General features: G+C 36.5%; 1 protein-coding gene across 4 annotated transcripts in view; it reads right to left on the bottom strand.

Annotated features, from left to right (window-relative positions):
* Positions 1 to 26915, bottom strand: part of NPAS3 (neuronal PAS domain protein 3) — a 613262-nt gene that overhangs the window by 24436 nt on the left and 561911 nt on the right. For all 4 annotated transcript variants that reach the window (XM_017820487.1, XM_017820490.1, XM_017820489.1 and 1 more), the window contains 2 exons: positions 8271 to 8464; positions 1657 to 1763 (listed from right to left, as the gene is read on the bottom strand). In XM_017820487.1, coding sequence (XP_017675976.1) covers positions 1657 to 1763; positions 8271 to 8464 — 301 coding nt within the window. The remainder of the gene's footprint in view (positions 1 to 1656; positions 1764 to 8270; positions 8465 to 26915) is intronic.

Here is a 26915-nt window from a genome sequence, read left to right on the forward strand (position 1 = left end):
AAGTCATTCCTGTCTCCAGGGCCTCTTGATTCTTAGTCCAGTGCTTATACACTGGACCACACTGCACTCATACTGTCTACATAGATCTCCCGTTTTTCTGAAGATGAATGTTTCATAAAGCATATTCTATTTCAGAGAGAAGTGGTCATTCAGAAGATTAAGGTCTTTTTCAAATGGGATGCTCATCTATGCCAGGTGATATGTTAAGTCTGAGTCGTAAATATCTTTTATTTCCTTGGTCAGATAGTGCAGTGGAAGTGCAACTTGTCATTTTTGACTTCCAGCTTCAAGAGCACCAAGTAAGTTTTTGAATTTGTTCCTTCATTTCTCAGCAACTGACTTATTATCCTGGATATTAAATGCTCCAAATGTAAATGATGCCAAATTACTTTGTTTATTCTTTTGGATAGTTGATTTTATTTTTTTCCTGCAGAAATATATCTAATCTGACCTTCTTATGCTGATTGAACTTTACTTTCTAGAAACTTCAGGGACTATTTGAAAGCTTTACAGAGCTTGATACTGCTGTTAGCTGCCATATGTTATCACAGAAGCTGTCCTTGTTCTCCTGCTTTCTGGTTGCAGTTACCCTCCTATCTTCCTTTGCAGATCAAGCAAGGTAATTTGGGACTGAACACTTTATACTGCCTTCTATTGGAGTCATATGGTTTTGTAAAATCTAATTAAAAGTGTCTGCACTTGGGCTGCTGTACTTTTATTAGGAAATGCTAGTGGGACATGGTGCAGGGGGAGCAGAGTTGTTCAAATCTGTGGCTCTAATTTAAGAAGCAGTTTGCAGATAGTCTTCTACATTAAGAAAAACACCAAAGTCAATCATAAACACAGTCAGTCACCGAAACTTCCAAAGAATTATCTGGCTTCACTGCAGGCACAGATAAATTAGAGATTATGGGCATAAGTCTTTTTTCGCACCAGGGTAAATCAGAAGGCCTATCACTGAAGTCAACAGATCTCAACAAGAAAAGAATTAGGCCCTATGGCTTTTAATAAGAATACAAAGAGCTTAATTACAAGGAATTGAACTGAACGTCTCTTCCCCCATACAGAGACATTGCGTATGTTCTCTGGTAAAGTTTGTCTCGTAACATTTTTGTACTTCTGTTATTCTTATCCTAATCAGATACTACCTGTATCAGGGACTTAGATGCTATAAGGATGAGGGCCATTTAGATGTTAACACACAGGGTGGTTAAAGCACTAGTAGAGCTGTAGCTCGTTTCTGTATTGAAAAACATGGTGAAATCCCAATTTTGCTGCAGTTTTTGTCCCCCATGTTATGACTCAGAAAAAAAACTTCAGAGGAGTTCATTTTCTGTGCCAGGGAGAGAGTTTCTCACCTAAGCAATCCTCTCTGAAGGATTAAAATAATGTACAGCATGTGTAAATTAACAGCTGCTAGAAACTCTGGTAATACAAATATAATGCTTTATTTCCACATACATGAATGATCATATATGTCTATAGAAAGACTTGAAAGTAAATAATAAAAAAAGTTATATTTGAGCCATCGTCTGTGAAAACCTATGACAAAAAAAGCAGGTGCAAGATGAAGACACCAGTTGTGGAATATAAATAATAGTTCAGGAACAATCAAGTGTCGTACCAGATTATTTTGACAAAAATGGAAGTACTTACAGTCTAAGTGACTATGTCTGATGCCTTCCACATCTTCAGCATGAATGAAATGGTAACATCTCTTTCCTACAATATCTACAGGGGTCAGATCCATGTAATCACTAATCCTAAAAAGGAAAAAGAATATACAGTCTATAATTCAAGAAGGGAAAAACCAAGAGAACTGTCAAATGACTCAGAAAGTGAAATCTGCTAAAAAGTTTTTTCAATACTAAAGTCATTTGAATGGAATATCTCTACAAATGAGACACAGCCTTAAAAGGAAAAAAAAAAAGAAAGGTTTTTTTTTAAAGAAACCTGGAAATTATTTTATCCATTTAAATAAGTGGAAAATTAAATTCTAGTACATATTGTCCCAGTAGCATAACACCAAGAAAATATAATTCCATGAAATTATAAAGCATTAGCAACAATCCAAAATCCTCATTAAAAGACTAAGATGATTCAAGGTTACATAATAAAGTAGAAACATGTTATGTTTATACCAAATGATTAGAGACACATTTCATTTCAACAGATTGGTCTTCTATTGGGTATATTCATGAAAAAGCTCTTCAACCATTTCTTGGCACCAAGTCCAGACTGATTTTTCAAGGGATATAATTTAAATGCTGAGACACACTGATGCCTCAGGGTGTTATCTTTTTTAGTCTAATTCATTTGGGAGCTTAGCTTTCACTCTGGGCCCTTTCAACTGGGACTTTGTTGTTTATTGCACATAGAAACTTCAAAATCTATTCTGCAGACCTTTGTGTGTGTGTCTGTGTGCTTGTGTCAGTGTGGGTGTGTAAACTTGTATCATGGACTGTCAAGATGTCAGTGTCCTTAAATGTAATACAGAGATTATAAAGAAAATAGGAAAATGTTTTGCTCACACAATCATTTAAAAGTATGTCTGTTTTTTAGACATAGAATAATTTTTTTAGGGTTTGAAATAATCTGCAATGATTGGGGTTGAGCCCACTTTTCAATTTTGAGACATAATTGTCATTCATTTACAGGAGCTGTAAAGACCACTAAACATCTTGATATAACAAGATAGCTACTGGAGTGTGATCCTGGGGGATGCCTAAAGCAGAAGCCGAACTGTGTGGGTCTGAGGGGCTTGCAGCAGGCAAAGGGGGTGAACACAGCCACTGATGCACTGATCAGCAGAGCTGTGTTTGCCTGTGTGTCTGAAGCAGGGTGAATACATAGACTGTAAAGAGCGAAGGACAATACCACAGCAGCACTGGTGATTTAAACCCAGTTGAAAATAACCCCAAACAACAAACATGAAAAACTTCACAGGTCATGCAGGTGGAATCAAATTTGCTTGTAAATTTGTCAAATCAAGTTTAGCACAAAACACAACAGCCTTCTCTCACTTTCATGACAGAGCATGTTGAAGGATGTGCACCTTCAAACAACTGCCTACTAGTTACAGCACTTAGCCAAATATGGGATAGCCATATGGGGATATCTGTCTAACGTTTATCACAAACTACAGTTGAAAAGCACCTCTTCTACCTTCTCGTGGAGGACATAATCCACAAGGACAAAGACAAATCTGAAACTGTGGCAGTGGGATTCCCTATCTCTCCTGCTGAGTTCCTCCACTTTGGTTGCACAGTGAATTATTTGCTGGGAAGAAAAAGGACCTGGGGTCTCTGCCCAGTGATAAGAAACCCCAGCAGAAGGAAGGGAGCCTGAGATTTAAACATTCTTTTCCCCTCTATAATATCTTTTTATACTGAACTAAGTGTATAAACAGTCCATGGTGCAGGAACTAGAACTCTGGTCTCTCCTCTCATGTCTACACTCACCTCACTGGCACACTTTGCTGTCTCTTCTCTGGCCCAAGAACTGAGTGTTTTCTAGTTGGAGGTGGCTCTGCTTCAAGACAGTGGAACAGGCTTTCCAGGGAAGTGATCACTGCACCAAGCCTGTCTGAGTTCAAGAACCGTTTGTGCTCTTGGGCACATGGTGTGATTCTTCCACCACCTGCATAGGGCCAGGAGGTGTACTCGATGATCCTGATGGGTCCCTTCCAACTCAGCATATTCTATGATAAGATCAGGGAAAGGAAATCTCACCCTGCCAGCCTAGTAGAAAGAGGCAATCGCCAGGCAGGCCACTGCCCTGTGGTGTTCCCAGGCTGTGAGTGCTACAGCTCACAGGACTAATATGAAAGATGATCATTCTGCTTCCCCTCTTGTAAATTTGACTCAGCTGGATTTTATTTCTCTGCAGTAGCCTGTTCGTGTAAAGTCTTCACAGATAAAAATTAGCAAACACTGCAAGGCAACTGTGGAAACAGATTCACAACCCCTTAAGTTTAAGATTACGCCAGGGGAAGTTTAGATTAGATACTAGGAAAAGTATTTCCACCAGTAGAGTTATCAAGCATTGGAATGAACGGGCTTCCCAGGGAAGTGGTTGAGTCACCGGCCCTGGAGGTATTTAAAAGACATGTAGCTGTGGCACTTAGGGACATGGTTTAGTGGTGAACCTGGCAGTGCTTGATTTATAGTTCGACTTGAGGATCTTAAAGGTCTTTTCCAACCTAAATTGGTCTGTGATTCTATAATTTTAAGGAAAAGATGTTTCAGACAGACATATGAAGGACAGAGGATTTTTTTAAAATGAAAAATGTGTAAGAAGAAAGAGAGAGAATATCCACATATAAGTGATGTTCAATGGTAAGCAATGACATCAAAAACAGAAGCAAAAGAAATTACATCAAATAGAACACTTATGCTTATATGAAAGGTACTAAAGATGGAAAAGAAATAATTTACATGGATAAAGTAAAATAAATATGGTATATCTTGGAGCACTTGTTAGGAGATAGATCTTGTGGCACCCAAGTCCTGTGACAAAATAAAGTAATAGGTTGATGAGTAAGAACCTGGTTTTTACTGAATACACGGACCTCATCCCATAAAACATAAGCATAGGCTTATGTTTGAGCAGATCAATGGTTCTACTGACTAACAGGACTGATAACATGATTGAAATTTAAAGGTAGGTATATGGTACAGCGCTTTGCTGAATGAGGAACAGACTGTGCACTCATTTGTAGACCTGTAGACTGTTTCTGCAAGTCTGAAGGAACTACTTACAACCATTATATGGCTAACAAGCCAAACCTCTTCCATGTGATTATTTTCTTTTGAGCATATAGTAGCAGATATGGCTATAGCAGTCCACATTAAACTGGACTATCAGCTATTTCCACATGGTCTCCAATCCTTAGCAGTTGACTCTGAAAACCAAGCAACGTCTTTATTTTGCTTTTAGTTGTTTATCACCATGTGACATGATTTGTCCTCTGCAGGTGCTTTTTGCACTCCATTGACTATTTTAGACTAGATGGTAAAGCTTAGATGACATGAATCCTAAAAGAGACATAGATTAATATGCCGCATTTTAGGCAACAAAATTTTGCATCTATATTTTACACTCTCGAAGCAATATATTAATTGTTAGAAATAGCCAGTGTAATACCTAATAGATCTTGTCTCAAAGGGAAGCTAACTTGACCAGTTTCTGCACTGAGTCCAGGATTCTAAAGTAGATCTCTTCATTCAGAGAAAAGTAACAAGATGCACCCAAAGACCTGACTAATGTCTCTCCTGCTCACTGCTGTTGCAAGCAGTCAACCACTTGGAAAACTAGGAGTACTATTGATCTCACCCCTGCTGATCCAATGGTCCACTGTGAGCATTCATTTCAGTTAAGTGGCATGGCTTCTGCTCCATACTCCCTGCAGCTGCCAGTAACTCCCCATTGCTCCATAAATAGTGCTTACAGCTTGCCCAGCATGAATCCATTTTTCTCTGTTTTCATCAATGTTGTGCTTGCTTTACTGTGGCACCACAAAGAATCTCCTGGCTGCCTGCAAGGGCCAGGAGTCGAGCCCATATATTCATGATGAGATACTTATCTCCTTTTCTATAGTCCCAGAAGAGAGATCCCAACTTCCCTGACTCAGAGAATGGCCTTGGCAAACGCCCAGATAATTAATCTGACAGCTTCAATCATCTGTTCAGTTAATTCCTTCCCATCTTCTGTTTTTTTTTCCATTCTCCCAGTTTTTAGAGTCATATTCTGCTTTGCACCTGCTATGAAATCCAAGTCCTGTCAGTCTTATTCCATTTTTCATCACTGGAAATCCCACTGCGTCTATGAGCTCACATTCACCTCCCAGCACTGGCGAAAGTGTTTCTACTATTTGAAAATATTTTTATGAACTATTTTCAACAGTGACATCAGGGACCTAAAGTGAAACTATTGCAACATAAATTCAAGTACCATCATATGCATTCTACATTAGCATATGAGATAAAATCTATCACAAACAAGGAAAAGTTGTTTTATAATGTTGCCTTTAACAAATGAAAAACATTAATAAGCTCAACACTTTATTGCTGGTTTACCACAGTTTACCACATGATATCAGCCTTTTCTATTTGATTACCAATCAGTGTACCTAATCTGAGGCATTTTACAGTTTTCAGTGATGCCTTTCTCAGGCACTTGAAAGTTTATTGCTACATGAATGTAAAGGGAAGGTTTGAGAAAAATGTTTAATTAAAAAAACCCCAACAATTTAGGGCTGATAAAAATGCCAAACGGACAGCAGAAAAAGCATAAATCTTTCTAACTTGGCCTAAAAATTCATATCATACTTGACCTGATAGGATAGTGCATTTTTCACATCCATTTGATTCCTGGCTTTTTTATGGAGGTTGCCAATGAAGGTAACAGTAAGTGCAGGCGATTTTGTTAAAAGGAAATATGTTCGTGAGGAACTAGATAGATACCAGCAACTCATTTCACAGAGGCCTTCAAAAAACTCTGAAGTGGTAGTAGCTTTCCATTACTACCTAGGTAGGTTACAGTGAAATCAAAGACTAAGGCAAAAGTTTTCCTCTAGATCCTACTCCTAATTCCTAGAGCCAGCTGCCAGATTATACAGAAGTTGGATTCTCACTGGATAGACTCACAGGCAAAAAGCCCAAACTTTAATGCTGTTATCCACTTTCTCTGTAACCTTGTGCAATCCACTTTCCATGGAGCAGTTTTTCCAAGCTTAAAAATGAGAATAATATATTCACTTTTAGATAATGCTTTGGAAGTTTAGATGAAGTGTTCTCTCTAACAGTCAAGTAATACTGTAGCAGTTCAGCAATGTGACAACCTCATAACTGAAACGGAAGATTATTTTAAATTGTTTAAGACTCTGATTCAACAAAACATTTGGGTTTATCCTTTTTTATAAAAGTTTATATTGATGTGCTATCCTGATCATAGGTATTCCATTATGATTGAGCAATTATGATTGCTCATATCAGAAAGCTTCCACTCAATTTATAATATGCCATGGTTGCTGTAATAATCTTGTTTGTTCCACTGATAAGTCCCCTTGACAAAATTTCTTTTGGCTACATTACCTTCCTACTTCCTTTCCAGCTTTTCTGCGCTACCTCAGATTTCCATCAATGGACCCAAACTTTATTACTTATCCCTTCCCTCTCATGTATCTTCACTTCTGCTCAGAATACCCATTCCCCGGATTTTATTTTTATTTTTCAGGGCCATGAGGCCTTAATGGTCTTGACCAGCCTCCCTCCCCTGCCCTTCATACACCCAGAACTCCATGTCAGCCCTCTGGGGCTTCTCCCCCCCCTAGCCCAGACCCCCATGTCAGCCCCCAGGGCTGTCAGCCCCTGCCAGTTTCCAGCTGCTCATAGCCCTGCCCGTTCATGTGTTCTACTGACCAGATCCCAGCCCATGCCACTGCCTGTCCCCAGGGAGGTGTCCAATGCCTGGGGCTGGGGCTGTCCCTGTGCCCCCCCTCAGCTTTTAGGATGGTGGGATGGGCCCTGGCTGCCCGGTCCTGCCCTGACAGACCACCATGGGGAGCTCCTGATACTACGAACATCCAGTCCCCAGTGAGCAGACAGCTGAATTTAAATACTATCTTTCACCTTCTGAGATCACTTGTCGCTTTCACATCGAACGTGGCCCCCCCTCAACCAACTCTTCATCACCTGTTTCCATTTCACTGCTGTCTTTCCCAGTATGCCCTTAACCAATTTTATTCTACAGTTTTCCCACCTCTAACTGCAACAGATCCCACCTCTCTAGCCTACTATCTAGGCCATCTGTGCTTCTGTTCCATTAAACACTGAGCATGATGTGCTGTAATCTGCAAATTAGTTCAAAAACGGAAAACTTTAAAACTTCAGACAGAAAAACTTGTGGAGAGGAGGATGGGAGAGCATAAGGACAGGCATACAGGTCAGACTAACGTCTGTCTAGTCCCAAGTCTTGACTCTGAGAGGGACAGCGAAAGATTGTAAAAACCAGAAAAAGCTTAGAGGAATCCTTCCTGGTCTATCTTCCCTTATTCCAGCAAGATATCCTGCAAATTATGGTTTTTAATTTATTTTATCCTCTTAGAATGTAATGAAAATGAAGGTGGTGATGATGAGAGTGAATTCAGCGCTCTCATACAATACCAGGATGACATTGCAGGAGTCACAAATTTCAAAACTTCTTGCCAAGCCCATGGAACAAAGAATACAGACAGCAAAAATAAAGAAAAAAGAAGCTAAAAGCTGTACCTATTTTCACAGTAAATGATATTGAGGTCCATATTCACACGAGTGACAAACATGTGGCAGTCAATCCTGACTTCATTAATTGTAGGAGGTGGCAAAGCATGAGCAACGACAACAAGTCCCATGATTTGGCTGGGTACTGTCCGACCGTGTGATAGTGATACTCTCAGACGTAATCGACCTGTTATATGAATCACCTGCAAAATAAAAATAATAGAAAATACCCAGTGAATTATGAATGCAATTTTGACATCAGTTTCTTTACTATTCCCTAAAGATCACTTGACACAACCTAAAATCATACTAAGTAGTACCAGTATTAGTGTTAAGCTTATTAATATTTGCTGTCAACGTGCCCTGTCTCTCCTAGTGGCAAAAAGAACAACATAACAGGCAAATACTTCACATTCATCAAATAAAAACCTAGGAATTTCTGTGGTATTGATTTTTGCTGTGTGATTCTTACAGAAAGAAAGAAGATAACAAAGTAGAAATTCAACAAGAGAGGGAGTGTGATAAAACTGAAACTAGGAAGTTGGAAATTAATAAAATAATAATTTCATAACATTTGGGTTTTTTTCAGAATGGATTTAATTGAATTGCTAGTCACCTACACTATGGAGACACTGTTCCCTGCCTTAAATTTCTTCTTTGTGGTTGGCAATTTGNTGTGTGATTCTTACAGAAAGAAAGAAGATAACAAAGTAGAAATTCAACAAGAGAGGGAGTGTGATAAAACTGAAACTAGGAAGTTGGAAATTAATGAGACAGAAATATCAGCAGTTTTGAATTTTTTTCAGAATGGATTTAATTGAATTGCTAGTCACCTACACTATGGAGACACTGTTCCCTGCCTTAAATTTCTTCTTTGTGGTTGGCAATTTGAGAAGCAACAGCCTGTAAGTGATCTATGAGCTCAGCTGCAGGATGGTCTTCTTGCATCCACAGCAAAGGTTTTAAAGGGCTGGCAAACGTGTAATGACTTTGACTAGTATGTATGTATGTATGTATGTATGGAGAGCTCCAGGGGTGGTAGTTTCTTTCATATTCACAAGATAATGCCTGAAAATGCCTGGGAGGTCTGATTGAACCCCTAAGAATTTTACCCTTATTCCAAGAACACTGCCTGGAATGGAGTAAATTGAAACTCTGGAAAAAGAATAATCCACCACTTCCAGTTTCACTCCTTCATGAGTTCTGTGGATAAATAGAGGGGTTGTTTTGTCCAATAAAATAATATAATTACAACATATTGAAATGAAAATGAAAACTGCAGTTCCTGTACTCATGGATAATAAAGCTATAAGAAGTGACAGTTGCAGGGTCTCCCAGATTTTCACCCTGTTGTCTTATGAGAAGGCTTCCAGGAGATGAAGGCCACTTTCATTGTCATCCCAGGCTCACTACCCAGAGGTCAACAGAGATGTTGGTTGATATCAGGGGCACTGGAGAAGGTGACAGAAATGGGATGTAGCTATAAGTGCACTGATACTCATCTCACAAAGATAGCAGACAAACTCTTTGCTTCTGATCTGAGATTGATTGTTATTACAAAGTGAGAGGGAAGAAAATTTTTCATTTACAAGACTGCAAATCACAAAATGCATCCAAATTCAAATCTAATTCATGCTAGCATATTTGTGATCTAAGCCTTAAAGTTTGTTCCTTTTTTTTTAACCTATACCATCAAAATATCTCCTTTCACAATTATTTTACATTTTGATCTTAGCCAGTGTGGTGAATCTGAATGAGGAAAGTGATTAGCTGCTCTGTTTGTCCATTTCAGTTGCAGGTTTCTGACCACCTATGTTTGAAGTAATTATGCCTAAATTCACACTTAATGCACCTTCCTATGAATATTTGAAAAAGTTCCTAAAGGCAAGGATGCAAAAACACCATTTCAAACTTACTTTAATTTTTCTTAAGACTTCATTAACTAATGAAGAAATAGATAAAAGAAACAGGATTAACTTCACAGGAGGGGCAGCAATAGTATATTTTGCTCCTTCTAGCTAGGCTTCCATATACATCTGCTTTTTATCATTATCTGTCTCTTTTTATCATGCAATTTCAACTTACTGCAAAACTCAAATCTGCAAATGCTTGCAAAAATGCTGATGGATAACTAGTAAAAATGTGAAAAATTATCTTATAGGGAACATGTTATGCAAAAGTATTGTTCTGTTGTTTTTTCATAAGACTCCTTATGCTAATATGTTTGAAGTTGGCACTATCACTTGAGGGAATTTCTAAGATACATCATATTTATCTCTTCTTTGTACTTTTTTAAACCTTCATGTCATTTGCAGCTAAATATCAACATGATCTGTTTTTGAACAACTCTCTATTCAGACAGTACCTCACTTTTTTTTCTGATCCTTCATCTGGAATACACCTCAGATGTAGTATTGCCCCAAGAGACAATTCCGAACATGTTAGAACCACCATATATTAACATTGTTGAATTTCAAGAGAATTTGTTTCCAGATTCAAATTAGTTAGCTTGTTTCTAGCTTTACCATGGATCCAAACATGTTCTAAATCCCCATGTGAATTCAAATTTTAGGGGTCAGCACTCAAAGAAACCCCAACATTTTGATTCTGTACACTTGAAAATGTACAGCAAACTGCTCATCAGTTCCACTGCCTGTGTGCCCATATAGAAACTGTATTTCCATGCCTGAAATCACTTTCTATGACACCATTAGTCAAATGCACCAAGTGGGAAATCTAATTGGTAGTAAAAAACAATTCTAACTGTCATGACCTTGTTCTATATTGTGAGTATTGCCACTTTTAACACTGGTTCATTTGAACTGGGATTAGGGGTGATAGGAATTATAGGGTCAATTATCTCCTGTAGCTAAAATTAATCTCTTTATAATTCAATCCCACAGCACTAGTCTCTCATATCCTAAAACAGTATTATGACTTTAATGAAGCTAAATTGCAAGAATAAACTGTTTTATGAAGGACAATACTTGGCTCCAGATGTAAATATTTAATAAAAATTTGCTAGGAATATACTGAAAATCAAAAGTAAATGCAGTTCTTCTGTGCAGTTTTCTTTATAAATGCTTCCTTCTGAAAAGTATGCAACAGTCCAAATCCATCTTTAAACTGTAATTGTCTTCTTTTTAGTAATGATATATGAATAGACTAGCACATTTAGATGTCACAGCAAGAGAAGACAGTGATAATGTATTCTGTCCATTATAAAAAGGTGGGTTAATATCAGATCATAGAATCATCAGAACCTTCATATGTCAAGAGCTGTACAGATTTCCCCAGCATTTCTTCATCTACCTCCTAAATTATTCAATATCAAGACTCCTTTTTCACTCTACTGAACTGGGTTAACAGTTCAGACACTTTTTTGCTTACAAACTGTTTATTAGTAGGTGTCGTAACTATGATTCTATGATTCATCCTATAGAAACAGAGGGAAATCTTAATGTCAAAATAAACTTTGTAACCTGATCTAGACCAGGATTTAGCACAGGTCATTCTGATCTGTGTTATTGCTTGTAGTGTAACCTGGTTGTATAATAATTACTCTTGGATAGACAGGTGGGAGAACAAAAAAGCGTTCTACAAAAATAAAACTTTTAACACTGTGAAATGAAAATAACACATATACTGCTGTAAAGATGTCATGCTGAAGCAAAACAACTACTGTAAAAATCTTCTGCACTGTTTAATTGACTTGTTAAAAAGCAAAGTCTAAATCAACTTTGCCTGAAACTCCAACAGTGCAAAAAAATTATTTGGCTTTTATTTTTAGCTGATTAGAAAAAGGATTTGCAAAATATTGTAAGTACATGTAAACACAGTTTATGAGTGTGGGAGTGTTAACAAGCCACACTGGTTGGACAAATATATATTTCTTTTCCCTGCCATATGCTCTCTTTAGTCATCTGTTAGCGATATGCACTTAGATGTGCTCTACTAATGTCTACTCATTGTAAACAAGCATATCACAAAGACTTTGATAAAACCTTCCCTCTGTCAGTGCTTAGTAGGAAAGTCCAGTGATTGAAAAACACATCTGGAACCTGCTCATCAGCCTTTAAAGCTAAATCTCACCTCTGGAAATGGAAATATTTTCTTTGTCAAAAGACGTCTTTAAATATTACATCCATTTTTTCACATACATATGATGTCAGAATAAGGACATGCATTACCAGAGGCTATAAAAACCTGAAAGCATGAAAAATCTGTGAATTTCACCTTTCAGATGTCTCTGTGTTCTTCAAAACTTAAACTTCAATTCAAAATAAATTTCTAATCTATTTCTTTTGTTCTCTGTGTAAATCACTATGCCAATTTATTGTGTGTGTGAAACCACAGCACTGGCAGAAGTTGTCCCTCCAGCTCATTTCTCTTAATAATATATTAAATTTGAAGTCTTAAAATTATAGCTTATAATCAATTTTTTAAAAGTCATATATGAAAACATCCTAATTTAGTTTGTGTACCTAGATATTTATTTAGTGAGTTTACAAACAACTCACACACACATTTATCCCCATTTACAGAAATAACTGTGATTCTGAAGGATATATATGTTTGTTTTAGTCTCTCAAAGATATTATTTTATACTTCCAAAATCAACATGTAAATCTTTAAAACACAATTAATTTAAAGCGTTAAATTGATTTAAGAAATATCTTGCGCACTATAACCCTGTTCTTATATTTTGCTTTTGAAGAGTTTTGTGCTCCTTCACTGATACATGGACATACATCTCAAAACCTGTCTGTGGCACCAGTGAGACAAATGTTTTAATACTCCACAAGGTAAAGAGTTCTTATATGGTTTCAGGTGATTTCTCAGGTAAGACTGAACATTGGAAGAAGGCTTTCCTCTGGACTTTGAAAAGAAAAAAGAGTCCACTGTCACATCTGGAATTCATATAGTGATATCTGAAAGTTGTTCCTTTTCTGACATCAAAATATATCCATGTCTATCAACCTAAACTTCAGTATAGGTTTCTTTATCTATCACAATTATCTGCTTTCTTCCCTGTGCCCCACTGTAGTCACTATAACATTTCTACTTGCTTATATTTTCTCATGGCCAGAAACCATTTATTTCTGGGGTTCCATAGCCCATTCTCATTGAGATCAAAGCCTGCTCACTCTCACAGTCTTCAGGAAAGCTTTGGAAAAAAACGTCACTGGCCTATATTCAGCAGTATTTGGGATCCGAGAGGTCCAGTAAGGCCTTGTGTTTGTAGTTCCAGAAATACTTGTGTATCCCATTCTCAAACCTACTGCATTTCTATTAACATTGCAGTATTCCTAACAGGAGGTCCTATGGAGCATGACATTTTGGTGTTGAAAAGGAATGAGCAGCTACAGCTGCAATATGTTGGACTATTTCACATGTGCAGCAAGTCTGAGGAGTCCCAAATGCATCCATCCTTCTGTACACACACAGATCAATTCTCCATCCTGTGTACAGTTAGCTTAACATACAAAGGACACATTAGGCTTGCATATGCATTTTACATGATGGGTTTGTATCCATCATGTAAATTAAAGTTTGCAGATGCATGCTCCTGTTGTATCAATGTTGTATCAATCCTCTTTTATTCTATAAAATAACCATTTTATCATTTTTTCCCTTGTTAACATCAGCCATCTCCAACTTCATAAGCATCATCTATCTTTTCTCTTGGACAGCATAACAGAATACATGTCTACTTACAGTAATTATTCTCAACACTTACTTGAGTCAGAAGTTTGTTACTTCAGTTTTAGCCTTGAAAAAGTGCTCGTATGTGGAAAAGTCTGTATGTTTGGGTTTTCTTTTTCTGACCAAAGTAGTCCATCCAATAAAAGTCATTGCTTCTACACATAAACCTTGTCCTATTATATCAAGTCCTCACCGGAACAAAGTGCAGCTGTGGGTGAGTCATTCAGAACCATAGCAGATGAAAAAAAGACGAGGCAATAATCTATGATTCCTGAGAAACAGCTTTGCAGTCAGTCTTGATTGAGTTATGCACTGAATGCCACCTGAACCACTGCTCAGAGCTGTGGTCTTGAGCACTCATTCAAAGAATACGAGCCTGATTTCAAGGAGGGCGAACATTATTCCTAACACATACATAGTTTCAAGGTCAATAGCCTCTTTTCCATCTACAAGTACATTTCAAATCCCTTCAAATACACCTGCAAAAGACAGTCTGAAAATGGAAATGGTATTTACATTTAAACAGCATATTTTGTCTCAGGATGTATTTTATTGTTAAAAAGTCAATACTAGTTTTTGAAGACACTCTAGGCTTTTCCTATCTTTCCTCTGTTATCACTCTCTCCAAATAATAAGATTCAAAAGCTATTCTACTGCTTAAAATAGTCAGAGGCAGAATTTAGGCTAATCCTAAGGGGTTTAAAAAAGTATCCTTATGAGACCTCAAACTCATTGGCACTTAAAGACAAGCATCGCACAAGAAACACCCCAGCGTGGCAGGCTCAGTTCGTAGTACTTGCTCTATCCCTAATGTGACCTGAGTAGAGTATTATTGATTGCACATGAGGAACATTGAGATCAGTAGCAAGCACAATAGCCACAGTCACTTTCATTCAAGTACACCACAGGGAACAGCTGCTCTTCTGCACTAAATTTACAGTTTTGGGCACACATGCAAAAAACCGGTAGTTCTACAACCTCAGAATGCAGAACCTCTTATCTCCCACTTACCCCAGACTAGATAACAAACTAAAGGGCAGGGAATGGGGACAGCTTTCTAACTCTCCAAAAGAGTGAAGACAAAACACGAACCTGACATTGCCCATGTTATGTTGTCTAGGTTAAAGTTACCTTAAGAATACTCTGTGGGAGTAATGGAAAACTATTGTATGATAAACAATTCCTAAAGCTGCCATAAAAAAAAGGCATTTTCAAGAGTGTGTAAATGTCTGTCAAGAGTTATCGAATCTTAATAGTCTGGGAAATGTGCAGCAGACCATAGGTTGGTCAAGAATAATTAGTAAAAATATATTTGCGATCAGCATTTACAGATGCTGTAAATTAACATTATTAGATCCTAAATTTATGGCTGATTTTTCATTGTGTTACATAACAGCATTTACTTTTTTTAATTTGAGATAGTAGATTAGCAGTTATTGTTTAGGATAGCATAGCACACTGTCCTGTGTTGTATATGGACACATATCTATCTTTATTGCCATGATGGTTCTCATGTCAGAATTCTTAGGTCAAGTCTTGCATTGGTATACATCACAGTAGTAAAAGTTGCATGATCAAAACCTTTCAAAACCATACGTGCATTGTAAAATATGTTAACGATAACACATCCTTTCCTGTGTTAGAATTTTTCATTGATTGCATTGCATTAGCTAGCTACTTTTCTCTAAATAAAAGATGTTGTAGACCTGACACTCCTGCAATCAGCTTTATAAAATAAAAAGAAATATTGTGCTGTCATTGCACATTATAATTTTTCATTTATTTTGCTTTATACAACTGCAAAGGTTTCTATTTACATAATCAAACCTTACAATAAGAGCTCCAAATCTTCCACTATTAAATAGTATCTTTTAAATATATGCAGTGTTAGTCATTCAAGTTATATACCTTTGAATCTTTATAAGATATCTTATTAACAACTCAGTCTATCAACAATGCATTGTTTTTTCATAATCCAAAACTTAGAAGCATTTGAAGAAGATCAACATTGAAAAACCGGGAAAAGAAGAAACTAAATGAAATCAACACACTGCAACCTGAAAAAGTAGCCATAAAAATTGGGTTTGTAACAGAATACTTTTTGAAGTAATTGGCACAAAGGCTGTTCTAGTGCAGATTGCTGCAAGAGTGCTCTTGGCAAGAACATCATAAGCACTAGCAAAACTTTAATATGCTCAAACAGCCAAATACAAACTGACACCAGGAACCCAAGTGTGGCAACAAACAGGAAAAAAATAGAGTATCTCAATTTAATACAAACCTACATACAAAGGGATCAATTTTTACAATTCGTGGTTTAGCATACAATACAGCTGTCCTCAGAGTGAATATAGAGTAGCTATACATAAGAAATTAGAATTATCAATTCAGGGGAATTTCTCAAGAGTCCTTTTGATATGTAATACAGCAAATATAATGACTAAGAAACCAGACATCAATGCATTAAATGAGATCAGGTTGAGATCTATTTAGAAAAGACAGGTTTAAGCTGGAAAAAGAATCTCTTTGATACAACCTCCAGACCAGACCATTTGCAGAAGGATTCAGGATGAACAGATTTACCCTTGCATATCTGTTTGCTTCACACATGCTTTTAAATATAAACTCTAAAATTTTTAATATTGAGTTATTGAAGAATTAAGTCTATGTAGTAAAAAAGATTAAGAACCTGGGATTGTCTTACACTTCTTGCAAATGTTATAATGGATTTTTTATGTTGAATTCAGAGGAATAAATGAACAGTTATTTAAAACCTAGCTAACATAACTAACTTATTTATAAATCACAGAATCACAGAATATGCTGAGGTGGAAGGGACCCATAAGGATCATTGAATCCAACTCTTGATCTATTATACATTCTGGCTACTGCTGGTCAAGCTAGAAATCTGAAATGTCTCAGAATTTTTGTTAGTCTGCATCCCTGATTTGTGGCCAATACTCATTTAACCCTGAAATTCAAAAGATAGGTTCACTTTAACAGATTTGTCACTGCAAATCCCTCAGTGTTCAAATATGTTGCATTTTTTTCCCCTCACAGAATGTTTGAAGTCTCCTTTAAAAATAATGCCTTAAGGATATTTTTTCCTTAATACTATTTAAAGAAAGTTAAAAGCATTTTGCTATTGAAGTGTGCAGGGTTCCAATAAAGGAATTGTCATTCCTGCCCATGAGCAAACTCTCTTGAAGCTCACTATTCCAGAATTCTGGTGCTCCTGCCAGCAGTGAAAGTCGAACCTGAAAAATTACTTTTGTTGCACCAGTTCCAATGCAGTTTATCAGAGTATTGGGGGGTGGAAAATGGCTACATCATTCTGCAACAGAAAGGATGAAAAGGTTGTTTAAAAAAAGTAAGCTTCAATCCTGTGTGTCAGGGTAACCAAACCTTATTGCACTAAAGACAACCAATAATAAGTATTCTTCAGATGTAGGGTCTTTATTTCTATCTTTGGAGGGAGAAATAAAAGGTTTTTAGTTTGTTTTTTTTCCTTACTGCTTTCTTTGATGTAGTTCTTAGCAGTCCAACAATTACCTTAGGTGATTCTGTGCAAGGACTTGATAAGTGAGAAAGGACTAGATAAAACAAAGTATCTGATATTAATGTATTTTTCCCACACAAAGAGAAAAAATATATTAATGCTGTTGTCTGTAAAGACAGAAATGGATTCCTCAACTCAGCCGTGATTAAGACAGGAATGTTTATGTTCTACTCAAGCTCTCCACCTGTGGTGGAATTCTGCAACCCCAGAATTCATTCTGAAGCTAGTCAAGGAAAATTACATTTCCTCCTCCTAATTTTGTGGCTAAATTGGTAGAAAGATCTGAGATTTTCTCGTAGTAAAGCAGGGACACACAGCGAAAAAGGCTGAGAACTATTTCTTGAATGTCATTAATACTGAGATTCCTCTGCTTGTGCTAATGGTGTCTGGTATATATACTCCTACAGCAAAAAGCAGCCATTTTTTTTATTTTAATAATTGTATGCTTTCCCCTAGCATGGCCCAATTTTTGCTGGCTGTATACAAGCATGCAAGGTCTACCAAAAGATCCCACAACAGAATGTGTGAGCTTTCCTGCAAAACATCACAACTGTGACGAAAGCAAAGGTGGAGATAGGCAAAAAAGATTAATTTCCATATTTATTATATGCTTTCACTTTCTGCCTATAAATGACACTTAAATGAATCTAAAATACAAATTTTCTGTTTAAAAGGGGAAAAGAGACAGTAAAGTATATGAACCAATTTTATGAAAAATAAAACTGTAAATTTTAGAATAGCTTCCACAGGTGGCTAGTAATGGCTCCACATCCAGATAGCAAAAAGGAATGATGATAGGGAAGTAAAGGTCTTTTGGTATGTCTGCCAAGATATAATGTCAGTAGTTCTTTGACTGTGTTCAGTGTTATATTTGAACAGTTTTAAATACATCTCACATGGTCATGATAGAGAAAGTAGCTGGCATTAAACCTGCAAGCCCCAAGCCCTAAAGTGGCTTTACAGAGACTCTGGCTGTAGAAGAATGCTAGGGTTAGCCATGAAAGCCTTTCCAGAGAAGCAGCCATGTGTACTGTCCTTACTAGCTAAGTCCACCCAAACAAGGATGTGATTTTCCTTTGAAGAAAAAGATTCTATTCCACTTGGAGATGGATGGCCTTGGCAAAGCTATGACCTTCTCCTTGACAGCTACAAATGGACTACTATTTATGATTTCTTTCTATAATCCACTTAATTTAGCAAGCTAGATTATACATAGCAATTTATTTGTAAAAATCATAATGAAACAGCATTGTTTTAAATGCTAGATGTGGATAAATGGGGAGGAAAAACTGATGAGAAGATTCGTGTTGTTGAATCTACACTGAAGAATTATGGCAGCCTCTTGCTTTATCTGCATTGGAATCAATTTAGTAATTTTTAATTCACTGATTTTCTGTTGTTTGCTTAACATTTATTAATTGATTGTCATTCTCATGCAATTAATTCAAAAGTTGGCAAGTTTAACATGCAGAGATTAATTTTCTTTTACTAACCCACCACTTAGAATACCTTTTTTTTTGAAAAACAGGTTACCGAGAAATTACCTCCACATCAATCATATTTATAAATGAAATAGAGTTGGGGTGTTGCATGCCATCTGTCAATCCACACTGAACCTTTCCTTATAAATGATTAAGATTTTCTATGTAATTCAATAAAATAATAAGAAAAAATTAGAACAGCTCTGTCTTTCACACAATTCAGTTCTAAGCAAAACTCAGTTTGAACACCTAGGACTTACTCTCTGTAAGGCTGGGAATCTCTCATTTAAGAGTATGATGCATCTTAGGTCATATGGAAATAAATGGTATGCCTGCCCCATCATCCACTGGTCATATGATCTGCACCTTTACAACAACCTACAGTTTGCTCAGCTGTCAAGTGTTTCTCATCCAGAATGAGAGCCATTCATTTGCCTTTCATGTCACACTCATTTACAATGGCTGAAATGTTTATTCAGGAAGAGAGTAGAGATAATGAGCAAGGTTTCTTTGCTCTTAGTTACCAGGGGCTATCCACAAGACTTCAGACTCACTCACTGTCTTCCTCATTGCAACACAAAACAGCAGAAGGTGAAAGGAAGAAAAGCATTCCCAAGCCTCCTTATTTTATTATGACTTTCACTATATTTGGTGTTTAACTGAAAGCCTCAGTTTCTGCATCTTTTTAGCTCTGTGTGTCACTCAGGCTGCTGATGTAAAGTGGACAAATTGGCAAAATAGACTTTTTTACAGAGAGTGGCAAGGAATATGCCTTAGACAACAAGTTTCTTTGTCTCCTGTATAAGGCTAGAGTGGACTCAAGCATTTTGATCTCAAAATGAGGATTTAATATCTCTTACAGAAAATACAGGGGTTCAGAAATATATGCAGTTAGGTATAAGAAGACATACAGAATGAATTCAGCACTCAATGAAGACTGTAAGATATACGAGCATGCAAGCTGTGATGCAGAGCTTGTAGGAACCCTACCCAGACTTTTTTTAGCACAGAAGATAAAACATGGCCTTTCTCCTCTCTCCTGTAATGTTGCTAAGAAAGCTATGTAGAAGAAAACTAGTCTTTTTTGTATTTGAGTTAAATCTGAAGTTAGCTCTTCATGTAACAACAAAGGGTAGAACACATATGTACACGTATATAAACTTTAATCTCATGCCCAGCCCACTGAATTAGTGGGACTAGATCTATGGTCTATTTGTAAAATAAGACTCTAAATGATCTGAAATACTGTGAGAAATGTACACAATATTTAACAAATCAAGATCAGTTTGTTTCCTATAGAAAACTAATGCGAAAAGCCTTAGAACGCCATCTTTGTGATGGATTTTAAAACCTTCCTATGGAAATCTTTAGCAAGCACAGAAATTCTCTGCTAAAATCTATGGGATCGTTAAAGGTACCTGGAAAAAAGATATCAAGTCATTCTTGTTAATCTGGTAGAACTTTTTAGTAAAGAAAGGGAAATTGTCTAGAAACATATGCAAATTTTGAAGACTTTTGTACACTTTGATCTGATGAGTCATTATAAGCTTACTGCACATCAATCTGCACTCTTATGAAATTCAGTGGTGCCTTGTTTTGCTTAGACCATGTAAAACAGCACAGGATTTGGCTCATTATGCTGTTTAAGTCACTTCTATTATAATTTCTCCACTTTCATTGACTTATGCTGAGCACCTTCCTTAAATCTCAGGTGAAATCCCCAGGACATTTCGTACAAACATGTACTTTGGATAATTGACTGTCTGCTTTAGCTGCTAAATTTAAAGCAAGCCAGGGTTATGGCACTGTATATTTTGTTAGATATTTCTCTGGCTTTGTGGAGTATTCGCTGCATGATCTGATAAAAACTGAGGCTAAATGAACTCTACAATTTGTATTTCTACTGCCACAAGTTTATTGGCTTGTTTTTTTTTTTCCTTGGCTCTGTCTGTAAGGTTCATTACTTACAGTTACTGCAGAATCAATTTGAAATGGCCAAAATCAGTGATGGAATTTATAGCACAATAAACGTACTGCCATATAAATGCTGTTACACATGAAAGGACCTCAGAATATTTTCAGCAATCCTTCTACATAGTAAAGTGTTCTGTTTTTATCAATTTAACAGAATCACCACAGGTATATTCTGAGAGGTGTAATCCTGACAGCTACACAGCAGATTTTCTCTGAGGCAGATATTTTTACAGGAAAACAATATTTTTGATAAAATCTTAGCATATCAGAACACAGAAAAGAAACCGAACACATCTTTTTCATTCTCCACATCAAGCATTTGCAGTTCTATTTCACAACATATACCCAAAAAAACCCCACAAAAAACCTGAACCAGGAAGAGTTTATGGAAAAAATATTTTCACACTCCTTGAGATATATATTAATTAGTTATCAGTTTAGCAACCCTGAAGTCTAGAGTAAGAGTATGTGTTGGGCACCATGGCACATGCGGAACATGGAGGGCACTTGAAGCTAAAACACAGAGTATAGCATCAGTAGTTGCCTGTTTATAAAGTCTATAAAGATTTACATCTCTATTTAGTACATTTTTCTTTCCAAGTGTCTCTATTGTAGGCATCTCATATTTTACATCATTTTGGAGCACAGAAACTTTTAACTTTAGAATGATGCATTGTGAAAAAAATACAGAAAAGACAGATGGCAGCTTGTCCTCCCCAAAACTCAATTTCATAATATGCATGTGATCACTAATAGGCAGGCACTAAAAAACAATTTTCCTTGACGGTAAAGAGCTGATAAATTGTCAACATAAACTTCATCTATGGTTGCTCCAGTGATCTAAAGCTCTTCTGTGAGTTTTGTACCATCAAAGTCTGTATCTTGCAACCATATAAAAAATTATGAATCCATATGACTATAAAGTCATTGAAAACAATCCATAATGCATGTTTGGGTATCAAGAATCAGCTTCTTGCTTCCTTGGGAAAAACCGTGTCCCGTGCCCCATTCCTAACACTGTGGAAGATCCAGGCTGTGTCCATTGATGCCCTGTGAGCTAATTGAAACAGGGCTCTGCTTTTAGCTATCTCTTAAGCACAGTGTTAGTGGTGGACTGACTTAACCAACATAGTCTTTGTAACAATGCAATAATACAACAATGCGATCACAAAAACTGAAAGCAGGTGATTTGTCAGGAAACAAATATACATTTCTGAGCACTTGAGCAAGTAGAAATTAATGAAAAAGCTAATAAGATAACAATTTCTAAGAAGAAATATGATTATCTAATACTTCAGAGAAGAAACATGCCTGGACCTTCCAAAATATGTCAAAAGCCCACCTGGCCACTGAGTTCACATGAAACAAAATTGAGCATTCAAGTCATGCATGCATAAAATCTTGGGGAACATGTCCAAACTATCTGTGCATAGAATGAGACTTGTTTACATTGAAAAAGCAGAGTTCATTTCAGATTTAAATATTTCACTGTAAGTGGTAACTATTAATTTTTATTTTTTAAAGGCTCATAACCATTAAATATTTGCACACCTCTAAGAATTCAGAACTTTTTCTGAGAATAACTGAGAAGCAGTAACTCAACAGCAGATAAGCTGTGACTGCTCTGTTATCAACATATTTGCCTGGAACGAAATAACATGATGGTCCCACCACATATTTAATTGCAAGAATTCCTTAACTTTGATTGTGAAAAGACTATGAAACATTTAGATCAGGTTTTTCTTGCTATACAGAGGAGGCACTACTTGCAAGTATGTGACCAGCTCTACCAAATGAAGCCATGGGAAGAATATATATTTCTTGAACTTTCTTTTAATGGGAGGAATACTGTCAGTTTTAAAGGCACCAGACTTGCATCCTGTTGCTCTAATTGTATGCAGTCTATATTACTCTTTTTATGTCCTCTAAAACCAACCAACCAACCAACCATCAGTAGACCAAGAATATATTTCAAACTGAGGAAATATTGTCAAGTATTAGAAAGATACAGTCTTTTCAATGTATATTTGGATAGAGTCACTGATGTGCTATATTGTTTGGTTTAGGATGGAAAACATACAAAGACTGGAATTATAACTGAATATGTCTGTAAAAAGGAAATGTGCTATCAGAAACAAAAGTGGAAAACATATTGTTTACCACTGATGAAATAGACCTTGGCTGTGTCCTTTCAACAAGCAATTCACACAGCAATGAACACAAGAAGTTCAGAGAGAATAAAATTCTTATCCATAAAAAGTGAAATAAAACTTGTAATCCTCCTCAGGGTAACCTCTTCAGAGCTCAGACCTCTTTATGCAATCTGTATGAATTTGCAGTACAGACTCCAAGAAAATTACAAGAAAATTACTAGTTCTTGTAAAACACTTAGTGTTTTCATTTGTTTGGGGTATTTTGTATAAATTTTGACTAATGAAGAAAATTAAAATAATTGTGTTCTTCCAACTTTATTTTCAGATACTGATTATTTTCCTATAAGCAGGCACAAAATTCTTGATTCTAAGGAGGGACAGCCAAAAAATGTATCAGTAACAACTAAAATTTCTTATTTCATACTGGTTAGAGATGCATTAAGGTATATAAGCTCCAGGGTCAGTATAAGCCTTGCTCAGCTTTCTTTAAAAGCATTGGGAGTAATAAAGACTTCCATTTTATCTTCAGTGAAATAATACTGCTGAAATATCACCTCGTTTTTGATGTCAGCAGTGATTTCTTTTTACCTCCATGATGTCAAATGGGAATTATTATTATTAGAATGACGGCTTCCTAATGATGCTGTAAAAAGGAGAAACTGAAACTCTTTCCACTAAACATCTATATTCTGCCTTCTCCGTAGGGTAAAGCAGATAGACTCAACCATACACCATTCCTCAAACAAATAAAGAGGCAGACTTAAACATTCAGAAATAGAAGCACAATGGCTTACTTGGTTATATAGTCATGAATATGCCTTTTGGAGAGTAGAGAAAAAGGACATTAACACTATAGTAACTCTTTCTTGGAAGCATGGCCTGAAACACTCATAATCAATTTTCTGTTCTAGAAGGTAAAACCAGCAAATCAACAACCAGATCACTATCCAGAAGTCATTACACCAGGTAAAATCAGGGAATGAAAGCCCCAGGTAATGGTTCCAATTCAACTATTGGCTTCAACCACACTGGTGATGGACACTGAAATGCTCTGTGCCTTTTGTCTCCCATTTTGTCAAATGAGTGAGTACAGAGGAACATTGCTTCATATGACAGCAAATTATATTAATAAATTTGGCTTTTGAGAAAATGATGAGCCTGAACCATTTGCAACCACCTATTCATGTAGAAAGTGAATAGCAGATGCAAAGTGGTACTATCTGCATGAGCGAATGGAGCATTTTGATTTTCTAATCACACTTTGATCAAATATAATGAGCTACAGTGAATAATGATTCCCTACCAATTTTATGTTTCTTATTACATATATTGCTTCACAGTAGTTAGTAAAGCTTGGAGGTCTTTAGGGTGGAGACACCTATGGTGAATGTGAAAAAATATTAATCAAATTGAAAAAAAGTCTCTATTTATAAGTTTTGTTTGTTTTGAACCAAACAGGGAAGTTTGCAAGGAGCCAAGCCAGCTGCCAGATGAAGACGGGGATGCTACCTGTTCCTGTCTCTAAACAAGGTGGTAGGAATGGCAGTTTGTTTGTTTGTTTGTTTGTTTGTTTTGTTTTGTTTGTTTTGTGTTTTTTTTTGTTTTTTTGTTTTTTTTTGTTTTTTTTGTTAAAGTTCTGCTAAGCTTCACACTATCTGATCTGAGTACTTTTTTCTTTGGCATCTCATTTTGCCTGTTCAGGGCAGTCATCAAAACAAAGGAAGTACCGACCCGAGAAAATGAAGTGTGATGTGCTGGAACACAGAGATGATTTGACAATATTCATGCACAGGGAAGAAAGGCTGAGGATGAAGTACAGCATGTAATCACAGTTGGTTTTGACACAAACAGGCATTGTTATCTTTGGCAAGTTACTTGATCTCTTGGAATGTCAGCACTTTCCAGTCTCAGAGGACTGTTGCAAAAATACATTCATTAATATAAATGACATTATAAGCAACAGGAAAAAGCCAATAAAACACAAGAAGGTAAGAACTTCACAAAAGGTAAATGTTTAAAAAATACATGGAAATCAACATATGAGCCTGTTGTCTTCTCTTAGCACACTTTGGACAAAAAGTGGGAAAATTTTGGAAGTGGTAGAGAGAGTTAAAAAAGCTAATAGTGTCTGTATTTGCACATTTAAACCAATCTTTAAATTATGAAAAGGAGGTGGGCCAAAATATCCACTGGCAGAAGTTATAAAATGGCCAAGTGAAGCAGAGATGTGGGCAGCAGCATCTGTCTGTGACTGAGCAAATTCTGCCTGACTAATTTTTGCAGAGCACTGTGTCCTTTTTCTTGCTCCTATGCAAGGCATATTCATTACCAGTAAGTAGTGGCATACAACATTAGTGGATAACTTAAGAAGGCAGTGTGGACTGAAGACCTCTCTTTTTCAATAGGCATTCCTACCTTGGAGTATGATATCTTTCTCCCAATGTTTAATAAGAGGTATTTTCTGGTTCCCTCTCTGGTGAGACCTCATTGTTCTCTTCCTACTCACAGATATCTGTCTATTGACACCGCAGTGGGTCTCAGACTGCACTATTAGTTCACATATCTAGACAATTAGTGCTACTTACGAAAGTGTATCAAACATTTTATATCTCTACGACTCAATAACACTTGGTCCTTGAAAGAATACCAGATTTGGTTTGGAACTAATCTCTGTCCATTTTCAATATTTTATTATATATCAGAGTAAATCCTGATCTCACAGTTTTCTCTCGCTGTTATATCCACTGACTTTTAAGAAAGGATGCTTCAGAATTATACTTCTGAAAAAAACAGAATCAAAGGCAATTGCTGCTAATTTGGCATTACTATTATCTTTTTATATGTTTTATAGTTTGATAGCAGAATTTATGAAAATAAACAATCTCCCAGAAAGTAATCTGTCTTTACTGAATTTTATTTTTATTTTTTTCAGTTGGTTGGTTGGTTGGTTGTTTTTGTTTGTTTGTTTTTTCTTCCAGAATCCAGTTTTTGATTTTCTGTTTGCCCAGTTTGTTACAAAACCACAACTCTAAGGCCGTTTAAGACAATATTTGAAGAGAAACAGATTCTGATACAAGTGTCAGGAATTCTACAGCTGTAGTCATCATGAGGAATCATCAAAGCTTGAATCTTTCTTTTAAGGAAGACTGCTATTAAAAAGGCCTTTTATATAATACTATTTAATATATATTAATTTCATTAGTGCTACTGCAATAGTGAATGCCAACATATTCATGTCCAGATGGTAGAATAGTGCTATAAATCCCATTTTAAAGATGCTCAGCCTTGAAAATGTCTTTGAGAAGGTGGAGTTAGTAGTTACCAAACACTTTTAAAAAATTGGTTGATGTATTTAGATGCTGAATGTGAACCAAGTTTTTCCAGATAGCTCTCCTAATAGAATCTCACAGTTCTATTGCAAGGCATAAAATGAATTCTAGTCTTCTTAATCCTGTTGCAGACCATTATTTCTTGAACCATATCTTTATATCTACAAGTAGATACTTCATAAGACTTAGATTGGCCCATTAGTGTTTTGTTCTTTTATAAGTAATGCTGCATCTTTACTAGCTAAGAGACTTCCTTTTGACTAAAAGGTCATCGATTTACATGGGTGAATTCTCGATCAGTTCTTTCTCTCTGACAAATTACCTTTATGTCTTCCCAGTGCTGAAAAGTCTGGGGAATGCATATGCTGACATTTAGCAAACTCTTCACATAATGCTTCCTGATGTTGGTTTCTTACTCCTTCTTCACTCAATTAAGGAGGTGTGGCAGTAGC

Source organism: Lepidothrix coronata, unplaced genomic scaffold, assembly GCF_001604755.1.
Source record: "Lepidothrix coronata isolate B3197 unplaced genomic scaffold, Lepidothrix_coronata-1.0 Scaffold83, whole genome shotgun sequence".
Taxonomy (NCBI): Eukaryota; Metazoa; Chordata; class Aves; order Passeriformes; family Pipridae; genus Lepidothrix; species Lepidothrix coronata.